We start from the raw sequence: 24,913 nt of genomic DNA on the forward strand, positions 1-24,913 counted from the left end.
GCTTTAGGCTAAGGCAAGTCTGGACCACTTAGGTGTGCCTGCTATTAGTCTTGTTGACGTTGAGTTCTGGCTGACTCGCTGTGCAGCAAATGACGTTGCCTAATGATGTGTGTACAATCTGCATAACAAATTTGTCATCTTTTAATTTTCTTACAAGCTGTAAGATTTTGCTGAAGTGATTACTGCTTGGTAAGACAAATATTGATTTTCTACAAAGCGATGAGACTGATAGGGGTTGAATGCGCTGCATCATCAAACCTACACGAGGGGGCAGTGTTTGCTAAAAGTTGATCTAAAGGACTTTCACCGAGCTGAGAATTATTATGTAATATTGTTTGTATAATTCTTGCAGTTTTGGCAAGTGATGCTTGGAAAAAGGTGGATCAAAGGACTTATTTATCACGACAAAGTTAGAAGTAAATATTTTATCTAAGAGCTACGAAACACTGCAAGAACAAATCTTTTTCTTTTTGTCTTCTTTCTTCTCTTTAATTAAATTCTTTCTAACTTCTTTTATTCTGCAACATCAGTACATGAAACTGCATGACTGCTTAAAAAACACTTGAAAACACATTTCACTAAAACTGGCACAAACCTGACTTCCACGAGGTCGTTGGGTTTGTAGCTGGGATGCAGGAAAAACCAAACTTTCTTGACAAAGTGGTCGATGCTAGGTTCTCTCCTTGAGCCTCTGACGTACACCATCCACTTATGAGTAGACTGGTCATTCTCTTCCCGCTTATCAGGTGGAATGTACCTGAGAATAATAAACAAAGAAGAAAAATCTCAGAGGTAGTGAAAACATTGGATTGAGGTAATGCATAGATGGTTTACAGAAGAGTTAAACACCACCCAAGATGAAGAGCAGGAAGGTAAAGTGAGACTGAAAATGAAGGGGTGTTTTTTTTCTTTAAATCTTTACAAAGTATTTGGAAAGAGGAGACAGACAAGGAGGTGCTACGTGACTAATTTCAACACCGCTTTAATAATTTTCTGTCATAAAGTTTCTGTCTTAAATCAAACACCGGTTGGAAGCCTGGAGGAACTTAAAATCTCATCTGATCAAATGCTTTCTGATTAATAAACCTATACTAAAATATTAAGTGTGCTAAAAAAATATCTCAAAGTTTTCTAAACTTAATATGCGCTTCATTGATGATGAGTATCGCTGGCACCCTTTTCCGCTCGAGTCTGTCTGTCATGCTGGAACAAAAAAACCTCACCTTTGACGAATGGTAGGCACCCATTTGTCAAAATAAAAGCCTCATTACTATACAAAATGCAGTCACGAAACTCTACAGGTGTGTGGCTAACATGAAAATGAAGGCCAAGTTCAACAGCAGGTGTGGTCTGACCCATAAGAGCTAAAACGTTACGTAATAATGTACAATTAAAAAGTGAGTATCTATTTATATGGGGTCTGGGGTCAACATGCTCATGAGTATCATGGCAGGTGGGATCCCAACGTATTATTAACTGAGTGTAATTTTACCTGTGCAGTCTTGAGGAACGGAAAACTGTCCACCCAGGGGCAAAATAAATTAGGTAAAATGTATTCTCAATCTTCTTCAAGACCACACTTGCAGGAAAACTGATTTGTGGCTCATCTCTTCAGTGCACAATCATGCATAAGAAAAATTCAGCTTACTAAATAAAATAAGGAAAACCAACCCCGACTGCCACAGTTCTTCTAATGTTTAGCCAATAATGAATAAAATCAGCTCTCTTTCTACTTAATTTCTGATCCTGCACATGAACCCTAAACCAGCTGCGGTTCAAGATGGCCGATTTGTGGTATAACTGAGTGATATATGAATGATAACTGAACTTTCAAAATAAGAGACATGCAGTAGTTTACAAGCAAGTCCATCGCAGTTTGTGTTTTCCTCCAAGACTGATTAAAAATAAAAAAAATAGACAACACTGAATGCAGGTAGGCAGCCTTTTCTATAATACCTGCCCGAAGCTTAAGTGACTTTCTTATTAAAAATTTTTACATTTCATTTATTCTCAAAATTGTGTGTTTCTGAAATTCTAAGACAAAACACCAGGCTTCCCATGTGAAGAGTATCTATTTCAACAACACTTTCTTTTCAATTCTGAGTTCTAATCTGAAAAATGTGTTACAATGTAATTAGTCACCAAAGAAATGACAGACATTTTTTAATTTGGTTACGTACTTGGATACATTTCCTACTACGATTGTCTTCTTCACATAAAGTCTAGATGCATCGTCCCCAGTAGAGTGGTAGGTCACTCTCTGCTCTGTGCCTGCAGACGATGGTACACCAAATGTGTCCTACGGCAACAACAACGGCAATGCTTTTAGTAACCGATCATCAAACAGTCAAGAACTCCACAATTTCTGCCAGGTGAACTTACTTTGCCTGTGTTGCGTCCGGGTCTGCGCTCCTGCCTGCTGCTGTCCTCTCTCCAAGACCCTTCTCCATTCCTCTCAGCACCATCTCCTTGCTGTGAGAGAGACTCGGACTCTGATTGAACTAACGATGGAGTCTCAGAGCCCTGGTTGAGAGGGGAAGAAGAACGGGAAGGAGACTCCAGGAAGCGTCGGATGGCTGGATGGTTCAGCACAGCAGGGTCGCTCTTGGAGGTATGCTATGGGACATAGAAGAAAATTTAGGTCAATGTTTCTATATTGTACCACCACATAGAGTAGCAGACAGCTGGCTATTACCGTCTGCAATAACACCACTATTAAGTTTTATGCCATGTGTTTATGATCCATAGTGCATGTAACAATGAGACCAGTCGGGATATGTTCAGGAGCCAATTTAGTACCTAAAAATGGAGCTACTTCAACAACCTTGAACAAAAAGATAATATTTTGCAAAATATGCAAGGAAACTGTTCCAGCTGAAGATGGAAGCCACAAATGTGTTTCACCACTTGAGGCAAATAAACACCATAAAGTACAACCAGGCTACACAGGAGGCGATACTAAGAGCTGGTGATGTGCAACCTAAATGTCAACAAAAGACTCCACCAAGCATCACTGATTCATACACGAGGTGCACTCCAGATGACAGGAAGAGCAAACAGGGGGGGGGATGGGGAAAAGCTCTACCTAAGAAACAACATCCTAGGTGGAAAAGATTTTTCAGATTTACATAGTTAAGTGTAACAATTGTTCAGTTAAAGTGTTATTTTATATTTTTACTTCCCAGGGGAAACAATACCTAGGCTACTTGTGTGCCTACATTTGACTTATCGTGTACTACTACTATTGCACTACAATTTTGAGGCTGTATCATCCAACTCTGTGTGCAAATGAATGGGAATTTACCTCTGAGAGCTTTGTCAGTCCAGCACTGGCATAGTAATTAGCTACTATGCATGCCCTGAGCTTGTCCATCATCCTCCTGGCTTCATTAAGACGCTGCAAAGCAAAGAACAGTTAGCCGGCATGCTGTGTATTACACTTAAACGTGAAGAAGACCTGTAAGTTATTGTCCATGTTAAGTTTTTATGCAGTAGCAAGTAAAGTAGAGTAAAACAGATTTAAAAGAAAGTATCACCGGATACCTGACTTATCACATCTATCTCATGCTCTTTGTTCTTCATCTCCAAAGAAAATTGCTCCTTGATGATGGTTTCAATCTTCTGAACTGTTGCTTCTCGAGCTGGATAAAATAGGGAATAGGGAATGAACTTATCTCCAAGACCAGGACAAAGCTGGTAGCTAATTTTGACCACAACAAGCAAAGCAGGTGTACTGGCTCAGGGTTCAGAGCATGAACTTACCACTATGTTCAGCCGCCTTGTTTCTCTTACTGTTTTGGACCAGAGAAACGTCCTCATAGTCGGGATCATTGCCCTCTATCTTCCTTTTAATTCCCGACATGGCTTCCTGTAAAGAAGGGTATAATTAGAAAACGTGTAGCTAATCACTTATATGCTCTGATGTACATGATTTGCTCTGCACTTAGCACAGGATTAGCTGCATAGCAGGGAAGCTATAGATAATTGACAGCAATGCCCACAGCTAACCTCAGTACTGATTAGCCAAACAGGTATGCCAACATGGGTTAGCAGGATGTCCACTGCCTACCACGCTATTTCAAGCGTCGACCGATTGTCTAAGATTCATTTAGCACGAATGCACATCGCATTTTAGTGTGTCTCGCCACCGCTATCATAAATAAACATATACATATCGTCCATACAGCCAGCAGCACTCTGACGTTAGCAACCGCTAACCTTGCTAATTTAGCTAACGTTAGCACACAGTTGTACATACATACCGGTTCAGGCTGTACAAAATGCAAATTTTCTGGAGTACTCTGTGATGTGGAGCAACGTTTCTTTGAAAGGCGTGTGTTTTTTTAATTCAACGTGAGCATATCCGTTGCGTTTTTAGTATATTCAGACCACACTCGTGTTTAGGGAATTGCTAAATCTCGAGCTCTACAAGTAAGCTAACTAAATAGTGGATAGTTAGCCTTGCAGTTTAGCCAAACAGCCACAAGGGACCGCTGTTCTACCAAATGGATTGAAAACGAGGCGTGGAATGATAGGTATTGTCACCTTTCAGAAGACTGCTTCCCTGGAAAGGATGTTTTATTGTCATGATCAAAAGCGTAACCCGTCTTACAAGCCCTTAGTAAACTAACTACTCTGACAAGATGTTGATGAAGATGGCATGCATGCCACCCTGTCAAACCTCATTACAACTAGCCATCATGGTCTATTCTAAAGAACTTTATGGGGATTTTACTCCAGTGTTATCATTGCAGGAAGTTTTTTTTGTTTTGTTTTTTAGTGTCTGATTCAGTGGAACTCTTTGGAGGTATTGCATTACAGGGTTGAGTAACCCTTTGTATGAGCAAGCTATATTTGAACTATCATAGGCACTATTAGTCTAACATGTTTAAGCTTGTAACTGCTGTCAGGCTGCATGCCACTAATTAGAAGGCAAATAACACCAGACAAGAAGGGGATCAGTTCATCTTATTTAGCTTTAGCGGAGCTTCACACTTCATCAGACATCAGTTCCACAGTAAACATGTGATCATAAAGGCAATTAAACAGATAACCTTGTCAGGGTTATACAACATTACTTTGCTGCGCTCTTGCAATGAATTGTCCTATCACGTACACATTTCCTTTTAATGAAGCAGAGAAGAAGATCAAACAACATCCTGTTAAATTTTCTGTGGATCCGATACCAAGTAAAAACACCACTAGTATTGTCAATACCAACATGATACTCGATACTGATACTTTAACCTTATGTTATGTGGCAGCGGAGTGTCATGATTTATAGATTAACCCCCATCAGATCATCAATTTACATATTCTAAGTACATTAATTAACAGTACAAAACACACCTTTCAGCTTTTAATGTATTTTGAAATTGGGTTTTTTGGAGACCTGGAATTTTTTTTATTAGTCCTTTATTGATCCAGGTAAAAATCTCATTGAGATTAAAAATCTCATTTCCAAGAGAGACCTTGAGATGTGCACATGTGAATGTGTAAATGTGCCTGTAGTTGCAGTATTTTCCAGTCAACATTCAATTAATATGGGTGTCACTTTAGCTCAGTGGGTGAGCAGGTGGGCTGTGAGCGGTTCCAGCTTCATTGTTGTATCCCTTCATCCCTTTGTATGGTCTCACTTTCAGGTAGGTCTGTGTTGCTCACGTTGGTACATGGAGTTAAACCAAGCATTTTACTCAAACCAGATCAGGCCTGCAACTATACCACAGAGTTGGCATCCTCAGTAATTTATGTTAGCTGCCACTCAGCTGGATAACTGAGGTGACAACATGCTGCCAGAGCCAAAAATCTTATAATCACAGCTGATTAATGAACTGTATAGTATTATCCCGTCTGAGAATGCATGTCCCTGATGAGCTCTTTGCATATATCAGAACACAGATGTATGGGTAAGGCATGTCTTCAATTTTTCCCATAATGTTTGGGGTAAATGTAGCGAGACGGTAACAATCTCTGAGAGGATTCTTTGTGGTTTTCATTAAACCAAAGCATAATATGGAGAATATAAATCACATGAGACTTAAATAAAAAGGGCCTGATAATGAAGCATGGGTTGCTCAATCCTACTTTAAAAAGTGCGGCTGCTTTTAAACACTGTCCCCTTGTTCACCACAATGACTCATTAAAACTTCACCAGCGTGATTGACTCATCCCTTGGTGAATACAGTGTCCACAGCTCTGTGGAGCAGATTGTTACAACTTGCAACAAAACCCACATGGCGCATCTCTTCTTTTGTGACATCTTCATGGATATTTGTGGGACAATAGTTGTGGTTTCGATGAAATACATAAATCACTTTGTTTCCATTCTTTTTATGGCTGGTCTGTTGTGAAAACGGATGTGCTCACGATCGCTTGATTGAGAAAATACACAACTTCTCGGGGCACATTGACTGCATGCTGCACTGACCACAAGAATCGCTTTTCATTTCAGCCTTCTGATTTCAGTGAAAACTTTACATTTTGTTTGAGAAGGGAACATAAATATCAGGACATCTTCTCTTGGAGGAGTTTTACCTCCATTGCTGGCATGAAAATGATCCACAATGAACATGTGTGACAATTTACTTAGTGGCCACTTTCTCAGGTACGCCTGTTCAGCTGCTCATTACGTAACACAAATATCTAATCAGCCTAACATGGCAGCAAGTCACTGTGTTTTGCCATGAATGATCCGCTGAAGTTCAAGAAAGGAATAAGTAGTTCAGAAGCTGCTGATCTACTGAGATTCTCCCACACAGTCATCTCTGGTGCTTACAGAGAAAGCTCCGAAAAACAAAAATATCCAGTGAGCGGCAGCTCTCTGAGCAAAAAGGCCTTGTTGATGTCAGAGGGCAATGGCCATAAAGCTTGAAGATGATGGGAAGGTAACAGTAAGTCAAAACAACACCTGTGCAGAAGAGCATCTCTGAATGAACACGCCCAACCTGGAAGTAGATGGGCTACAGCAGCAGAAGACCACACCAGGTGCCACTCCTGTCAGCTAAGAGCAGGACACTGAGGCTATCACAGCGGGAATTTGCATTAATGAGCATCTGAACAGGTGCATCATTGTTTTCTTCTAGACTTTCACTTGTTAACAATGAGTGAGAGCAAAGCGTTGATACATTAAGAAAAACTTTATTGGTGTTTCTCATAAACAACTCAACCATTACATTTCAACATACTGCAGTTTACAAAAATTGAAAGATTTTTTTTAAAAACGAAGAGCACAAGAAAAGTGTTGTTAAAGTATCACACATCATGCACACAATAATAGCAGTGTATATCACAATTATCTGATGTAATTGCTCACTCGTTAATCTTTCGCTAAGGCACCCAGGGCAGCACTTAAGAGGTTACATCTCTTGATATCAAGGCAAGGCACAGGTGGTGCTTTTCCAACAAGACTGACTTCAGGATCTCAAATGTGGCTCTTATCTGTGTTAACATTTAACTCTGGTGAGCAAGTTGTAACCCTCAGTTTTTTGGGGTGTAATCTGCTGCACGTCCTTTTTATGTTCTCAGCAACACGCAATCCCACAACTCACCACAACAAGCAAAAGATTAAAAAAGAAAAACCAAAACAGTACACACACAAAAAAACAAAATGATGGATATTCTTATCAAAAGTCAATAATACATGAAAGACATTAATGAAAATCAATAAATCAGCACAACATGACAGTTTGTGCTCTACTTAAGAGTAAATACTCAGTGAAATCACAGACGCACACACACTCAGATTCTCACTTTATCACTCCCATGCTTCAGCCTTTCCGCTTTCCTGCCCCTCAACAGAACCCGTCGCTCCTCCTGACTTCTGCAAGCAGGTGAATCAGGAGGTGCTTCATTTTTCCACCTGTATTGCTCCTTAACCTGACCTCCATTTGGAGGAATGTGAAGAATGTTTATGTAAAAAAACCCAACAACTTCCCCCTACATATTTTTGTTATCATACCTGACAGGTGAAGCATGACCAGAGCTGTTCTTAAAGGATATTAGGTAATGGTGCTGAGTGCCAAATTTACAAATCCCTAAAATTTGACAACTGAAATTGTCATGACGACGCTGCTTCCTTTGCAGCAATATTTGCTGTTTTTTTCAGCGTAGGAGGCAGTGGCCAACAGGAGGAGCTGACAGGCCCTTTTCAATCTCTTTTCTATACGTCACATGAAAGCAAAGAACATTTACTGATACAGTAAAAAAGGAAATCATTGTCATAAAGTTCTACATTTAACAGGATTCTGTCAAAGTGCACAATCGGGGCTCTCAAGAGAACATATTATGCAAACAAGAATACAAAGATACATTTAAATATAGGTTAAACAAAGAAAACAAAGTTAACTGTATATTCACAGCAATCTATCAACACCGATTGTATTAAAAGGTGACTTTTACTGACCAAGAGCCACACCATCCAAAATCCTCATCATTCAAGACTCTTAAACCCGCCAACGGTGAGAAGGCCAGCACTGCTGCACCCGCCACCTTAGCTGACCATTCAACACACATACGCGCATACACACCTACCTGGAGGTATCTATGGTTACCCCGAGTTACATCTTTACACGTAAGTGTACAGGTGAGATGTGGCAGCATTGCACGACAACTCTGTGATAAACCTGCGTGGCTCCCAAAGCATCCAGACCAAGCAGTAAAAGTCACACAATAACCTTACACACACAGACACGTGCACGCACATACACACACACGCACACACACATACATACACACCAGACATGCACACCATTTATTCAGAGCAGTCTATGAGTTTGATCCACAAAAGGCTTCTCACATCTACAAAACCACCCCACAAGCCCAGTACACCGATGGACTAACGTCGACATAACTACTTATCATACAATAAACATCCAATTATAAAAAAATAGGCACGGACAAATACAACTTACCAAAAAAAGGCAATAATGAGTGAAATAATAATAATTAAAAAGGAGCAAAAAATACAGCTTAGAAGGCAATAGCATGGCTGACTGTAAAAAGTGAGGTGATGACACAGCTGGAGCGCAGGAAGAGAAACACACATATGGGAAGTGGAACTTAATGGTGAGTGGTGATGAGATGGGAAAAAAAAGGAAACACAAGGGAAGAGCCAACAGTGGCTAGAGTCCAATGTTTTCACAGCTTCTGCTCTTTACCTCTTCTCTTAACTCGGCTCTGGGTTGAGGAGTGAAAGAGCTTCGTATTTATGACAGATGATACTGTGGGAGAGCAGCTGGCTGACTGCTTACCACATTTCTATCAGGTCATTTTCAGTATTGGAGAAGAGGTAAAAAAACAAAACAACAGAGCACAGTTCGTTATTATGTTCTTTGCCAGAGCTTGGCATAACTTTACTGTATGAGACAAACTGCATGAGTGCAGGGGGGGCGAGGTGAGTAATCTGACCTGATCACTCAGATCAGTATTTTTGGATATATTTTTGTTTCTCCAGAGACAACTGTTGGCTCTCGGCGGATATTTTCAGTGTTGTTTTTTTGCTCATCAGAACTCTCATTAATCATCAGCGACCTAAATCTTGAGGTTATACTTTGCACAGGAATGAAAGCAGAGTGCTGGGAAGTTACATTTTTTATATTGATGGTCTGTAGGTATGATAAATGAGTGCTAGCAAAAACTCAATAATGTAATTGGGAGCACCACCCTTTGTTTTCACTTAATGACTTTTTTGAGCACACCTCAAAATCAAATATTTTAACACGTGTCAATCTATTCATAGAACGCTATGTGAAAAGGTGAGTAAGTGAGCTTGTAGTTTAATCTCATCTCAAGGTCAAGAATGAATCTCGAAGCTCATATTTCAATTGAAACTCTTCGGTAAATGAAAAAGCAACCATGCTTTTGTTTCGCTTTGTTTTCAGAGATCTACAGTGTAATTTAAGACTGATTTTCACCAAAGCACATCTCTCATGCTGATCTGGTTCCACTTTATCTCTGGTTGCGAGAAGCCATTAGTGTTATCAGCTTCTAAGGATTTCCACAGAAAGGCTATTAAGACAACAAAAGATTCACAGCACCGCAACGAGTCTTGCTACATGATGCTGTGAGGAAATAAATTAGCTCACTGATGCTGTGGTTAGAACTATTAAATGTGCCTCTTATTAAAAAAACAAAAAAACGGGGTGTGGTTAGTTTTTGTCTTTGTACGTGTATGAGTACTTGGAGAGTTCTTTAATGTTTGCTCTCATGTTGAGAGAGTGTCTGTGTGTGCGATCCTGTTCATGGTCACGACTTGAAGTATTTGTCATTGTAACGATGGATGGTTACGCAGCCGTGGTAGGAGATGGCTCGAGGCATAGAGGATGCTCCCGTCATGATGCCCGTTGCTGGGTCGTAACACAGGACGGTGTCTGTGGCTTCGCCATTTTCCCCCCTGCCGCCGAGGATGTAGATCTTTCCGTTACACACTGACATGCCACAGCTCTCCTACAGTTAAAGAAAGACAGAAATTAAAGGGTACATCGTCAAAGTATAGAACTCTTCATATTCTTATGGCTAAAGTCAGTTTGTGGATTCGGGCACTCAGCGTCTGTGTTTGATAGTAACCTGTTTGTTGAAGGTCTGAGCCACATGCATCCAGTAGTCCTCTCCAGGGTCGTAGCAGTAAATGGACTTTGTGAGACCGCCGCACACATAGATCAGATTGTTGAGAGATACTGCTGAGATACACCGCTTGGCAATGGGGATGCTGGCACGTAGCAACCAGGAGTCTGTCTCTGGATCATAGCACTGAACCTGTAACATACGTTTGAACATAGTGGTGTTTTACAAAGATGAAAGAAAGGTTCAACTTTATCTTTCTTTATCTTAGAAAAATCTATACCATGCAGTGGAAAAACAGCTGTAAAAGCAGTAACAACTAAAATATGTAAAGCCCATTCGGTGGTTACTGACTCTTCTGTGGGCTGACATTAAGTGCATCTCTGTGTGGTTTTGCATACAATCCAAACATTCTCTCACCCACTTATCTTTAAAATAGCCTCCCCCCAAAAGTTTGGTCTCTAAGGACTTCCATTGAGCACAGAGTCTCGCTGAGACAGATTAGGACCTTTGGGACCAATCTAAATGACCCTGTTAGCAGACCAAAGAGATGAGCAGATCAAAAATCTGGAGTCAGCATGGGCTCTTAGTCTTATCAGGCTGCCCCTCTGCACATGAATGTGTTTTTTCTACTCTGCATAGACATAAACAAATATGCCAGCTATTTCACGGACGTAAAAAAACTGCTTCGTTGGAACTTTGGATTCCTAAGAAAGCCAGTGTCTTCCTGTTTACTACCAACAATGTGGCCTGTCATTCAAAACATACTGAAACTATTCCAAGGTACTTGTTAAGTCCAAATTCTGAGGCTATCTGTTTTACATGGTAGCGTGACAGATGACAAATGACCTAATCCTTAAGTAAGTTATCGCTATTGTTACCTAGCATTCATTTCACAGAAAGTTTATCATGGTAAAATGGTCCGTCATCACGTGCCACTGTATTTTTCTCCTACTGTAACATTTCTGAATATGTCAGCATGTTAAGCTGTTGTAGCTTTACTCCTATGAGTAAATGCTATGAAATAAAACCTGAAATACAGTACAATTAATGCATTCCATGGAGAACAAAGCCTGGATACAATTAACAAAGTGAAACAAGGTAAATCAGGACCAACCTGAATAAACAGGATGTACCTGTTACTACTATGCAAAACCATCAGTGAGTGTTTGTACTCCAGCTTTACAAAAGCTAAAATACTTGGTAAGAAATGATTGTTATTTAAGCCTTCCCTTTAACTCAATTCAGGAAAAAGGGGAAATCTGATCTTTATACAAATCATGCAGCGACCGAGAACTATGAGGCCTTTACATATTATGTTTTATGTTGTGTGACGTAAAGGAGCTTGAAAAAAAGCAAAACAAAGCAGAATGTTAAACTTCCATTGCACACCTGTAATTATGAAAACAAGTTATCTGAGAGCAGCTTAGTCTGTTTGCTTTGTTGGTTTTTGCCCTTTATCACCGTCCCTCTTCCCCGCTCTTTTTCTTTCCCTCTGTCTTTCTCCCTTTTCTTTTCCCCAGTCAAGTCTGTCCCGTGTTCAGCAAATGAAAATAAAATAAACAATAAAAGCAAAGGTGAATCAAATAGACCAATACGGCAAGGCTGGGATGGTCCATTTGGTAAAGTAAATCCGTTGGGCATCTTTCTTTGCCTTTAGACAACAATTCTGATGGCAAAAGAACCAAACGGGACAGGCAAAAAAAGAAAAAGAAAAAAAAAAAGAGCACTATGTGCTTGAGTGTGTGGGTGCTGAAAAACCATTTATCACCTTGTCTGAACAGGTTTCATCGTCAGGCCCTCCTCCGATAACAAAGAGCTTTCCAGCACAGCTGGCCACAGCTGGAGAGCTGACCGCTTCTTTCATGGGAGCCACTTCTGTCCAGCGGTTAGAGAAGGAGTCATAACACTCCACACTGCTCAGGCGGCTCTGTCCATCATAACCACCCACAACATAAACCTGCGGACAGACACACAAATGTATGAGGGTCAGATGAGGGGCCAAAATTAAAAGTAAGAGAAACAAAATTATTCACAGCAAAAAGATGTTTGCATTCAAATTCACTACTTTATGAACATGAACAATAGCCTCTATGTCAGCTTTAGAAAACCAGTTCATCAGGAGCAGAGTGTTGCTGACGTACTTCTTCTGAATAGGCACAATGATCAGTTCCTTACTGCAAAGCCCAGTTCATCTGTTAACCTTTAAACATAAATCTTCATAACTACGAACGTCTGAACTTGACAGCATACTTGTTACAGCCTGAATTTCCACACTGTCATTCTGCCTGATGAAGCAAATCTGGCAATCACTTTGCATAAACTATATTCCAAACTACAGCAACAGAATTGGGGATACTGTGTTGACATGAGAGAGACCCTACAAATGCTACAGCAACTTTGTGAAAGACACAGATGTATTTTTCAGTTATGCTAATAACATCCTCTGTAAAGGGCTCACGTGTCAAGAAAACAGTGAGGAGCATTGCTGGTTACAAGTGCGGTGTTATGCAAGAGAAAACCTTCAGGCTGTTCCTGCCTCTCTGCAAAATAGGAAACCTAAATAAGTACAGACAAGAAAAAGAGGAAAACAGGAGAGACAGGAACAAAGAAAGATGGAGGAAAAGAAGAGGAACAAAAAGACGGAAGCTGATGGGACACACGGTTATTAGCATTAAACGCCTAGCTAATGCTGAATAGCACTATTGTTTTTCCAACTGAAAAACTGACAATCCCTATTCTTGTTTATAAGTCGTGCGGTTACAGAGTAGTATTGTCTCTGCATTCGCGTATTTTCAGTGACAGAAACACATAACTGAGCTGCCACATTGTAACTCACTGAATAAGACCGTGGGCATGCACGCCAACTGCAATTTGTTTATTTTTAATAATTAATGTTGATACAGCTGATAAACTGTAAATGTGGGTTGTTTTTTCCTAAAAGTGAGAGACGCGAGAGAAGCAAAGAGCGATAAAGAAGAAAACAGGCTACTGAGAGATAAATATAATCAAGTGCAAGGAGTTGTTTACAAAGGATTTTGTTAAACTACTGGTTTTGTTGAGCTGTTTTTTTTTCCTCCTTTCTATTTGTATTAACAACAATTTCAATCCAGTCACATGTAAAGCTAGATACACACCTTTAAGGCGCCCACAGTAATAGCAACAACAAATGTAAAGCATCTTGTTCTTCCTTATGTAATTCTGGTGGGCTGGCGCTTTAAAGAGCCATTGAAGATATCCAGACACAAGATTGTTTAAAGAAGGTGGTGGAAAGGAGTGGGGGTGGGGCACTGGATCACTGTATTTGCACCCTTGCCACTCTGCACTCTTTTAATAAGACATCAGCTTTTGATACACCATGAAAGTCTGTCAATACTAGGACATAATGGCAGCGCAGACAGCCAATGAATACTGACCTAAAGTATGCAGCTGTCATAAAAATATGCTGAGCTAAACAAAATCCTTAAATCTGCAGACACAATTGTAATTCACTGAACATGCATGCTAGTTTTATGACCATATTTAAGTGCTGAGCCACTGGTTAAATGATTAACAGCTTCCTTAACATGTGCTAAGGTAAGCTGTAGTTAAAGCAAGAGAAACACAGAACAACTGCAGCAGGGGGACAAAAACACGAGCGTATTAATAGAAAGAGCGAAAGAGTGTGAGTGTGTCTGAGAGAGAGAGAGACTGACAGAGAGAGAGAGTGAAACATATAATAGATGTGAACAGCCGTCACCATGTGCCACCATAACAGGGTCAGGAAAACAAGTGGTGACCTATTTTAGATTATATCTATGGAAACTAGACCAGTCCAACAGGACGTATCAGACTGCAGGACACTGAGAAGTGTACACGTGTGTGTCTGTGTGATCTTATACCGCCATCCCCGTGATAATCAGCTATCCTCTAGATGTTTACACTTCAGCAAACCTTACATTCATTTATCAACTTTAAGTGTAGTAGGATTATACCTGGTCCTGCATTATAGACGCTTGTACTTTGTTATTCTAAACTTGCAACTGCCACATCAGTGCTTTTTCACCAAAAGGGGAAATTACAAGCTGAATGAGGAAATGAGAGGGTATAAACTCAGGGGGAGGGGAACTGAATTCTGAGGAAATCAACAAACAGAAAGATACATTGTCAAGGGGCAAAATGTCTCAGAGATAAAAAGCCAGATAAGAACCTGGAATGAGACCAAAACAAAAAAGGCACAAACTGGAAAAACCTTCCAGATCTACATGCCAAAGGATTCTGAGGTAAAATGATAATATAAATAGTACTATAAATATACATTCAGGTAATTTGAAAAATGATAAATAGAGGTCTTATCTCTGACAGACGTTTATTTACCTTCAGTTAGGAGGACGGCTACTAAAGCGATCAAAAGGATAAAAACTTTTAAAGCTTTAAGAAGCATTTTTCTATAATTACTTGACAGACCATCGACAAGCAGAGGATAAAAGAGAATACATCACAGAGTAATTCGTGTGTCTATGGTTTTAGATACGCTTACATTTTTGGGTCCAGTTTTGAGTTGCAAAACTTGTACTTTGGTATAAAAGTTGATCTTTTTTCATTCAACAGGTTTTGCATGGGAGTGCCCAGCCAGCTACAGACTCTTACCATTAACCGTGGTTTCCTTTAATGTACCAATATCAGTCATGTTTTCACCACACATGTGTGCATGGTTCACTTTGTAGTTAATTACTGACTCTTAAAGCCACACCATGACCACCAACTAAATACCACACTGTTGTAGAACAGCAGCACGTACACCAAATGCACATATGTGGTTTGCTGTGGCAAGGCAACAAAATATTTTGAGTGTCGTGTAAAATCCAGTGTAGATCAAAGAAACGTCCCAAAAATAAGAAAAGGATGTTTGCACTACAGACCTACCAACGATAAGAAGTCCCTGAGTCACATCCCCTGTGAAAGAGTAAATACAGCGCTATTTCAAAGCTTTCCAAGAATACTTGTAGTCGTGTCCATTAACTTGATGTTTGTAATAGTGAGTAATCATTTGTCACTAAAGTGCATATGAGTGATGTATTGGCCTGAACATGAACTTATGTGCATGCATGAACCAAAACAACTGTCCTTCTTTAGACGACATCAACAACAAATGTCTACAGTTCAGAAATTTCGTCCAACTAGAGGTTCAATTCTTTTTCGATTCTCTTAGTGATCAATTCTCTGTGTGGAAAACAGTCCGCCTACACAAGTCTGAATTTGAACACAATGCACAGAGCTAAGGCATGCGTGCGACTCCTGGGTCCACTGTGATAATTCCTATTTTGGAATGTGCAGCTGTCAGGAGAACATGCCAACGCTGATAAAAGACACTGAATAAATTTGGAGACATACAAGTTTAATGGACTGGTAACGGCTCTAAAGCAGAAGCACTTATCAAGTTCCGTCTGTAATGAAGACAGACTTGACTGTACAGTATATTTGTGTGATGAAGATTATAGTATGGACCCAATGCGTCTTTACAAACTCATTTGGAGCTCTTGAATCTATGTATAGCTGTACTAAAAAGAAAATATCTGTAAAAGATCATTCAAAATATTTTTTGATAGTTGAGTTACTTTCAGCGTGGAAGGTACTAACAGGATTGTATACGAAGATTTGTGAGATGACACCAAACCTTCAGTTAACACAGATATGTGACAGCAGAAAGCAGCCTATCGCCAAAAAAACCAAAAACAGATGACTTAGTGTGTGTGACTTCATCAGGTTTAAAGATAGATATCTAATGCCAAACACCCTTACGACTTCTTAACTATTTCCTTCAAGCCTCGATGGAAAACCATAGCCGCAAAACTAAAATGAGACATATGACTGAACCACGTCATTTTAAAGTAGTCAAAAAGCTCCATGGAACAGATTCCAGAAATTCCTAAATATGTAGGTGTTTGCTCTTTTGTACTTTATCTCAAATATATTAAAAATCCTTTGGAACAAGGAAATAAGAAACGGTAAATACACTGAGCGAGTGACACATTGTTTTTTACAGCGCTCAAATCTTTGCAATCACACGTCATCACATGCACACAAACTTTACTGAACTTCAACTTTCAAAGTACACTTGCTGGATTGACACCGATGTAATGGAGTGTTATGCTGTAGCACATTGTGCAGCACTGATTGCTTGACTGTAAGCTACACTTTTCTCTATAAATATTCCTATGTGGCCAGGCTGTGCTAGCTATGAAAAACCTCTCTGAGACAAAGAAATCTTACATTTCAAGACATTTTGATTATGAATGTCTATAACATCTAAAAAATAACATGTGTAAAGTATATGAAATGACTGAATCAGCTACAGACTTTCAGTAGCTGAAGCTACTGTTTAGTCAGCTCTAAACAGTAGCTTGTGGTTCTTTTAAAAACGAAAACAAACTTTTGTCTGTTGAATAGGCTCCTGCGTATCAGGGTTTGTGAGACGAGTTGGCAACAGCTGTTTACAAACCCTCAGGCAACACATGGATGTGTGACAGCAAAAATCAGGCTATAATCAAATGGAACTGCAATAACAATTATTGTAATTTTTTCTTAGAATTATTGACTGAATCAGGTTTAAGGCCAGATGCTTAATGTCAATCATCCCTAAGTATACAATACCTTCAGGAATTTCTAAAACTATCACTTGACCCGGAATAGTGTGGAATGAGACCTACGTTGAATATGCAAATTCGACAGCAATTGAAAACTTCCGCGTAAAAGATTCCACAGATTCGTGTAGACATGTAAATGTCAGCCCCTATCTAAGACTTGATCTTAGAAACTATGTGAGGAAGTAAGGAAGATAATGATGATGCTACGCATTCTCTTTATTCTTCTCTGATGAACCCATTACTCAAGTTTCTGTAAACACACATCGCATTTTTCCTGTGAAGCATAGTTGCTGGTTAGTTCCTATGTAGCCAAGATTCAATAGCTATGAAATGTTGGAGACAGACAGATACGACATCCTGGAAAAAAACAACAACAACAACAGCTGTTCTGTCACCTGTTATAGAAAAAGTTACGAAAATGTCATTAAGAGAGCGTTCACAATTTCTACAAGACATTTAAAAAACAAAAGGAAATTGATATGAAAAACTGCAAGTAGCAGACACGTCACACTCTATCATGAACTAACTTGTGGTGTTGCTGTGGTGCTGTCACTGGGTAAAACCTGATGCTGAAACTTAAATCGAGTCAGACATCAAGAGGCATTATGTCCCTCCTTACCTTGCCCAGTAGCACACCCATCTTGTGCCTCCAGCGACCTTTGTTAAGAGAAGCCACTCTGATCCACAGGTTGAGCTGGGAGTTATACATCCACACATCCCTGCTGTTTATACGACCACCTAAAAAAACAACAAAATGAAAACAGCTCTCATGAATACAGTTAAGACAGCTCTGAGTTCAGCTTTGAGTGCTCTACATTTTATAACTCTATTCACTATTAGTCTAACAATGTGGTTGATCCTATATAAAAACTTTAAAACGCTACTCTTGATGAGCAGCACACTTTGGGTGTTAAGTAATAACTTATTGCCTAACTAGGTCCAAGTTGTAAGTCTTATCTGACTCTGACACACACGCACACATACCCATGCAATTATGTTCCAGAGGTTTTTGTTTGTATTTACCTTCAAAGCAAACACGCATGAAAGGATCTTTGTCTGCTAACAATCTACTACTACTGCAGCATATCCTCTATCTGTCATCTATGACATTGTGGAGAAGAAGGCGTCATTTGACCATGTAATGACATGACCCAGCCACATTTCAAGCAAGCCCAAACTTGTGCCCCTTCTTGCCTCCCCGCTGCCAAACATAGACAGCAGGAAAAAAGAAAGAATTTCCCCTAAATATTTAATAAACTACCAAAATATATATATATATATATATTTTATATATGTGTCAACAGTAAAGTTGGAAGAGAAAAAGGTAATGTTATCAATTCTGGAAAAAAAGCAGGTCTAGGAAACAGGTTGTTGGCTTTTATCCAACAACCTGTTATGTATCGCGTGTCAGCAGTGCTCAGAAGGTTGTTTACTTTGTACAGCACACAGATCAGTGGTTGTGTGGAGCAACGATAAAGTGGAACAAAGGTGGAAAGGGGTCTTCTGCAGGTCTGTCTGTAATTAATGTTCAATCATTTAAGAAGAACCCAAAGAAGCTAGTTGCAGCATGTATCAGCTCAATCACTCTGCAGGAAGAAAAAAATCCAGACAGTGTGCTGCTCCTGAAGACCTGCTGTTGAAAGATTTGCAATGATGGAGACTTTATCCCTTCAAAGACAGACATGTACATTTGAAAAGCTAGTCATAAAAGCAGTGTTTCTTTGGAATAGGGTCTTTCCTCTTTAAAAATGCCGGTAGGTAATGTCTTCCTGGTGCAGATGGGGAGGGCCACTGTTAATCACTGTTTTTAAAGCACAAGAATCCATGACTTTGGGAGGTCCCAGACATGATTTGTGTGACATTTGCATGTCTTTGAAATACCAATAAGCATTTCTTAGAGTATGTCTTAGAATACCAGTCATGAAAAAGCAACTTGTGACAATGAGATACAATCCATGTATGCCACATGTATGTGGCATGAACATGTGTTGCTGCTTACTTGCTGATAATACAGTAGGAGGTTTATTGGAGTGTTATTGACCTAAGTAGGTCAGTACTGGCCAGAGTTCAAGTCCAAGGACGGAGAAGCCAGGGACACTTTCTATACCCATATCCTATTTAAGACCAGAAATAACTGCAGCTGTGCTACATACTGGAGGCCCTGGAAGGTATTGCGACAGTGCATGAAAAAGGGCAGGCAGAATGGTGGTATGTGCAGGAATGTGACTGAGACAAATAAAAGTTGAGGAGGAGGGATTTAATGTATCAACACACACAAAAGACAGAAAGTATGTCAATAAAGATCGCAACAGGCTATAAAGCAGTGTTGTGCATGTACTTCTGTGGGACAGGCACGGGGGAGGGAGGGCTATGTTGACGTTTTCATGCTGTTTGGAGGCTGAGTGATAGCACACACGTGAGGACTTGGCACGGGACAGCACTGCACTCTTTGCTAAAGGGGAGAGCTTTCTTTTTTTCTCTCTCTGTGTCTTTCTTTCTATATTTCCCCCTCTTCTCTAGCAATGTTTTTATCCATTACTGCAGTGCAGCTCATATAAAGCATGTTTGAGCATGAGAAGGCCTAGCAGGCACATCAGAGCTCTTGTTAATACTTTTTCTTAGGAAGAAAAAAAAACACAAAAAAGGAAAAAACATGTTAACCTCCAGGCTCTCAAGTAAACTATACAGATATAAGTCTAGCACACAGCATAAATGTAAAATAATGTTTTGACATTGGCAAATACCTTTACTCTGACCTCACCAGTTAAAATAAATGAGAAAAACATCTTATTTAATGTAGGATGTATTTTCACCAAAGGAGACTTGCAACACACTTGGCAGCAGTTTGAAAAATGCAGCAGTCTTGCCAAGCGCCCATGAAGGCTATACCTCAGATTAACATTTACTGTAAAGCTTCTTGCAGAAAAAACTATGGAAACAGACTTTTTCATCCTTATATGAAGAAGATTCAGAGAAACCTGGAGAGTTAGTGTCAATTTGGTGACCTTGGGAAGTGGTCAGTAGGAAGAGAAAGAAGGACAGAAACAGCCAGTGAGGGTGTCTCATAGCACTGAGCCTGCAGAGTGCCTCCAGATGTTGCGCTCATATTTTCCTTCAACTCGAATGGGCTGAGGCCTTAAAAATAACACAGGGCAAACAGTCACCGTGGCCTTTCCTGCCTCTCCGCTGAGAGATTAGATGGCAAGTCAAGCACAAACCGACTGTATCTGATGTGTACCCAGCACTAAAATATTACTTACCTGAATTCTAAATGTCCACTAGCAAAAATAATACATTGAAAAGTAATAAAAAAGAGAAAACAACTCATTCACCAATTAGTTCCTGAGTAGTTTAAGGTCAAGAAAGCAGTAACTTAAACTTGGATAGATGGTATTTAAAATTTGTCTGTGTTCAGGCTTCGATAAAGCCATGCAAATAAAGTGTAGCATGTGGGCTGGATCTTACCTGACACCAGGATGTCGTTGCGAAGGGCGCAGACAGCGTACTCTGACTTGGTGAACTCGGGCAGTTTTGCCAGTGATTTCCATTCTCCTGTGACTGGATCGTAGCATTCGTTGTAGGGCAGGTTGAAGCCCCCTACCCGCTCACAGCCACCCACCACCACAATCACCTCTGAGTACCCAGTGGACCTTTAAAATAAAGAGCAGAGGGAGGGGGAGAGCCATAGAAATGACAGATTAAGTACAAATGAAAGTGCAGAAATGATAAAAACAAACAAAAAAAGAAGTTTAAATAAAAAGGCCAGCAAGGAGGAATGAACATTGCAGACATGGTGTCTAATTAAAAGGGTATGAATATATATATAAACACACATGTCAACACCTGGAGGGCAGGGACATAAAAGGTTTCAACAGGATTTACCTTCATTTATCTTCAAGGCACAGTTCAGCTTACAATGAAAGCATCAATCTCGGGCACAACAAAAACACACTCGAGGCTAAGCTTAAGCTGAATTTCCATGATGACAAAGCTTTCCTCTTTGGCTGTTCAACACATGCCCTGGACATGACTACATTTCCTATGGGAGAGCTAATTAACTACAGCCTCTTTTCTTGTTCTACCATTCTACCATTCATATGTCAGATATTGGGCTGTACTGTGTTGAGAAGTAGGCGTATTTGCAGTTTCTCTCATGGCTTGTTTACACGTTGTCAGAAAAATGCACAGTTCCAGGGCTGGTTCAAGTACTAAGAGAAAGTCTGGCCCCGGAGCACTTTAGCTTTGTGTCTAAGCTGTGTGGATGTGATCAGTTTCTTTCTGGAGGCTTCCCGGGGGAGGAGAAGTCCAGATGCGTCTAACAACTAACAATACACTTGAAATACACAACGCCTTATAACCGACAACTACAATTGCTCCCTCTTTTTTTTTTAGGCAGGTCTAACAACAAAGGAGACAGTACAGTCTACCATATGGCCTGCTTTTTTAGTCAGCACCTGCTTTTGTCCTTTATCAGAGACTTTAACATGCAGGTGTACAAAAGTAAACACATACGGCATACGGACTGCTTGGTAAATAGGTACAAAGTTAACAGGTGAGGACAAAGAGAACCCAAACACACTGGTGAGGTGAGTTAGACTGGTGATACGACAACAAGACTCAACATTTCATGATTACCATGTCTTGCATCACATAATTTTTTCTTTCCTTTACATCAAGTCTGTACAGGAACATGCTCGGCCTCCCTCATTATCATTTCCATTTTAAAATAGGACTACAAAACCCAGCTGACTCAGTGACACACTTGTCTTTTCAACACACTAGCACTCCCTGTGTTTTTCACACTGAAACACACACAACAACAACACGGGCAGGAGCACTGAGTTCACGCGCATGTCGTAAAATCTAGTTATGCAATGTGGGATAAAAGATTGGCTAACTGCTTAAAAAGATGTGTTTTCTATCACGGTGACATCTTTCATCGTTGTTTGAAACATAATTCAAAAAGGCTGGCAGAAAAGACAGTTCATTTATCACTCATGCAACTGTCACACACACAAGTCACCTTCCTCATACCTGGGAATCAACATTTTAGTTACCTTCGTGGACGAGTTCTGGGTGACATCATTTCATTTCCGAGCACGTGGTAACGCCTGGCCTCGTGGAGAAGGTGGTAGCACTCTGGGGCAGTTTGGATGAGCTGGTCTCCCTCCACGGTCTGAACAAAGTAGCTGGGGTGCAGAAGGGGCAGGCGGACATGGTGGAGGAGAGCCTTCAGAATGGGCTTCCTGGCCTCCACGCTGTGGTACACCCAGCGCATCACTGCCTCAAACACAAACTCTTCCTTACAGACAGAAAGTTCATCACTGTTAATGTACTCTTCCAACTCTTCTATACGCAGGTCGAGGAACTCCTCGTGCAGAGCCACCTCTGAGAAGTTGGCCAAGGCGTAACTGTGACAGCGGCTGGCCAGCTGCTTCAGAGAATGCGCCTCTGCAAAGCGCTGGATGCCCAGACAGTTGCACGGGTCCAGCTGATCCTCTAGGAACTTAGCGCAGGCATCACGGAGTGTGGTGATCTGGAAAAGGCTGGCGGTTTCAAAGAGAAACTGGACATTTTCAGTGGTGATTTTGGCACGGCCGGTGTAAACGTAGTTGAGAAATGAGTCCATCGCCTCGGCTAGGATGCCGTTAATTTCAACAAGCATCTCACGGCTCTCGCGGTGATCATTGCAGAACATGGCTCTGAAGTAGGAAGAGCAGGCAGATAGCACAGCGCGGTGGCAGGGAAACTCACGGCCCTGCACACTGATGACCACGTCGGTGAAAAGGCGGCAGTCGCGAAACTCATTGAACACCTGCAGAATGCCCTCTGAGTGTGAGGATCCGGAGCAGAAGTCCAGAACATCCTGGTTGGCTATATTTTTAGATTCAACCTCAAACACCTTGGGAGACAAAAAGACGTGTGGTTTGATAAGATGCCACAAAAGATTTGGGAACAAATGTTAGTTATTTGTGTATCTTTTCTTTGACTGCACCTTGCGTTTGACAGCTGGCGAGTCTCTGATCCCAGAGTCCTCCCTGTTCAACCTCCTGCCCAGCATCAATACCATGGCTGCCACCTTCAATATAGGTCTGTTTTATACTTTAAAAGATATCTGAGGATGGAGAGCAAGTAATGTAAAAATATTATTATTATCATGTTATTCTTTAGGAAATCGCAGCAGGGGATACTCGAAAAAGGGGGGTGAATATATAACAAGAAGCCCAATTAGATTACTACAGTATGAACTGAGATCAGTCACCAAACAAACAAAGCCCTCACAGAGTAAAACCACAAAGCATGTGTTTGGAAGTAGGGGAGATCACGCAAGTCCCTCACAAGCACAGTTCTTAAGCCAGTGGGGCAAAAACAAAGTCTTACGTCACACTTTAAGAAAAGAATTTCCAAGGAAGTCAATGTCAGCAGAACGCAAATCAGTATTGCACCTTGTCTGCGAAGCAGTTGTGCCCTGGAGCGCGGAGTGCATGACACGGAAGATGGGAAACAAAGAGACACAGGCGGGAAAGAGGCTGAGCAACGGTTGGAACGGTCTACACGTCAGTCAGGTTTGAAGGCGTGGGGGCAGGGATGCTTTTCTTTGAACAAGTGCAAAGTCAAGGATACTAGTTTCTTTTTTAAAAGTATTTTTGGCAATAACCTCTTTGAGAAGAAAAGACAAAGCAACCAAGTGAGTCCCAGTAATTATGTTTTGTTACACACTGAAAGGTAGACGGCATCTTTAGGTCACGGTATAAATAAAGTTCATAAAGTTCTTGAGAATATCTGATCAAGAAAGGATTTATTTTTATTTTAAATCTATTGCCGTGCTGTATTTTTAAAAGCCGGGAGCATGCCTGGCTTTTGCTCCGGTGAGGTAATTTATCTCTGGCTATTTTTAACAACAACTCAACCCATTCACGTGCGTTAGCTTGTTCCCCACAGGCAGCTGCGGCAGCACCTCGTCATCCAGATTAAAGGACAGGTTTAGCCAGAAGTATCTGACGCAGATATCCTTTGTGATCAATACATAATACGATGCATAATACGATGCAGATATTAAAAAACAACAACAACACCACAGTTTTTACAATATGCACTCATACATCGTTTGTTAGTACTGAAATTAAGCTAAATTTACATAGAAAAATGGCTGCAACAATACTCAGTTTGTTTTTTGATATTTAAAATAGTAACAGATGCTGAATTATGTGTTTATTTTATGTTAATTTAATATTAATAAGGTTCAACTCGGTAAGAAATATATCTACTTGTATATTTAGGTGTGTGGTTAAATAGCTAAACAGGTAGAAAATACTTTATGTGCTTCGATTAGTAAGACAAAAGAAACTTGCCTCGTGCCCACCGTTACCTACTTAATTTTGTTTGTTTTTTTTATGTTGGGCTGTTATTTTACTCTATATAGCACAACAGACTCAAGCAAAAATAAATCAAGTAATAACAATAGAAATAAGTCTAAAGTCAACAACCACAAATGTTTACTTAGTAAAATGTAGAAATTAATACCTTATGCAGAAAGTTCCAGATGAAGCTTCCTCCTCTCTCTCCAGTGGGTAAACAAATTTGTAGAACAGTAAATCTGTATCCTAAAAAAAAGTTTGACTATGTATTTCCGAGTAGTTATGGTCGAATGGTTATAAAAAATAAAGCAGGCTGATATCCAGCCGGGACATGTTGAATCGCGACGATGACAAAAACAAAGACTTTCTAAC

General features: G+C 40.3%; 2 protein-coding genes across 3 annotated transcripts in view; both read right to left on the reverse strand.

Moving 5' to 3' along the window:
- Nucleotides 1–4,506, reverse strand: part of yeats2 (YEATS domain containing 2) — a 35,959-nt gene extending 31,453 nt beyond the window's left edge. The window contains exons 1-7 of one of the 2 annotated variants that reach the window (XM_005920426.3): nt 4,263–4,506; nt 3,763–3,868; nt 3,544–3,641; nt 3,305–3,397; nt 2,383–2,616; nt 2,181–2,299; nt 596–757 (exon numbers count right to left, since the gene is read on the reverse strand). In XM_005920426.3, coding sequence (XP_005920488.1) covers nt 596–757; nt 2,181–2,299; nt 2,383–2,616; nt 3,305–3,397; nt 3,544–3,641; nt 3,763–3,862 — 806 coding nt within the window. In that variant the 5' untranslated portion in view covers nt 3,863–3,868; nt 4,263–4,506. The remainder of the gene's footprint in view (nt 1–595; nt 758–2,180; nt 2,300–2,382; nt 2,617–3,304; nt 3,398–3,543; nt 3,642–3,762; nt 3,869–4,262) is intronic. The other variant, XM_005920424.3, reaches the window with a different exon arrangement.
- A 2,615-nt stretch (nt 4,507–7,121) lies between these two features.
- Nucleotides 7,122–24,901, reverse strand: klhl24a (kelch-like family member 24a). Its single transcript, XM_005920422.3, has 8 exons — nt 24,708–24,901; nt 23,179–23,298; nt 22,241–23,085; nt 20,649–20,833; nt 17,803–17,921; nt 12,329–12,517; nt 10,564–10,752; nt 7,122–10,443 (listed from the first exon to the last, which is right to left on the reverse strand). The coding sequence occupies exons 2-8, from the start codon at nt 23,251–23,253 to the stop codon at nt 10,243–10,245; spliced, it is 1,803 nt and encodes a 600-aa protein (XP_005920484.1). The 5' UTR covers nt 23,254–23,298; nt 24,708–24,901; the 3' UTR covers nt 7,122–10,242.
- Nucleotides 24,902–24,913: the final 12 nt, after the last annotated feature.

Source organism: Haplochromis burtoni, unplaced genomic scaffold (genome assembly GCF_018398535.1).
Source record: "Haplochromis burtoni strain Fernald_Lab_line unplaced genomic scaffold, NCSU_Asbu1 Contig_41, whole genome shotgun sequence".
NCBI classification, from domain to species: Eukaryota; Metazoa; Chordata; class Actinopteri; order Cichliformes; family Cichlidae; genus Haplochromis; species Haplochromis burtoni.

Bases quoted from the DNA above. Each gene is read 5' to 3' on its own strand.
- klhl24a (XM_005920422.3), bottom strand. From the start codon at position 23,253: ATGGTATTGATGCTGGGCAGGAGGTTGAACAGGGAGGACTCTGGGATC. The intron at 20,834-22,240 runs GTAACTAAAATG...TTTATTTTAAAG, and splicing joins CCCAGAACTCGTCCACGAAG to GTCCACTGGGTACTCAGAGG. The intron at 10,444-10,563 runs GTTACTATCAAA...CTTTAACTGTAG, and splicing joins CTCAGACCTTCAACAAACAG to GAGAGCTGTGGCATGTCAGT.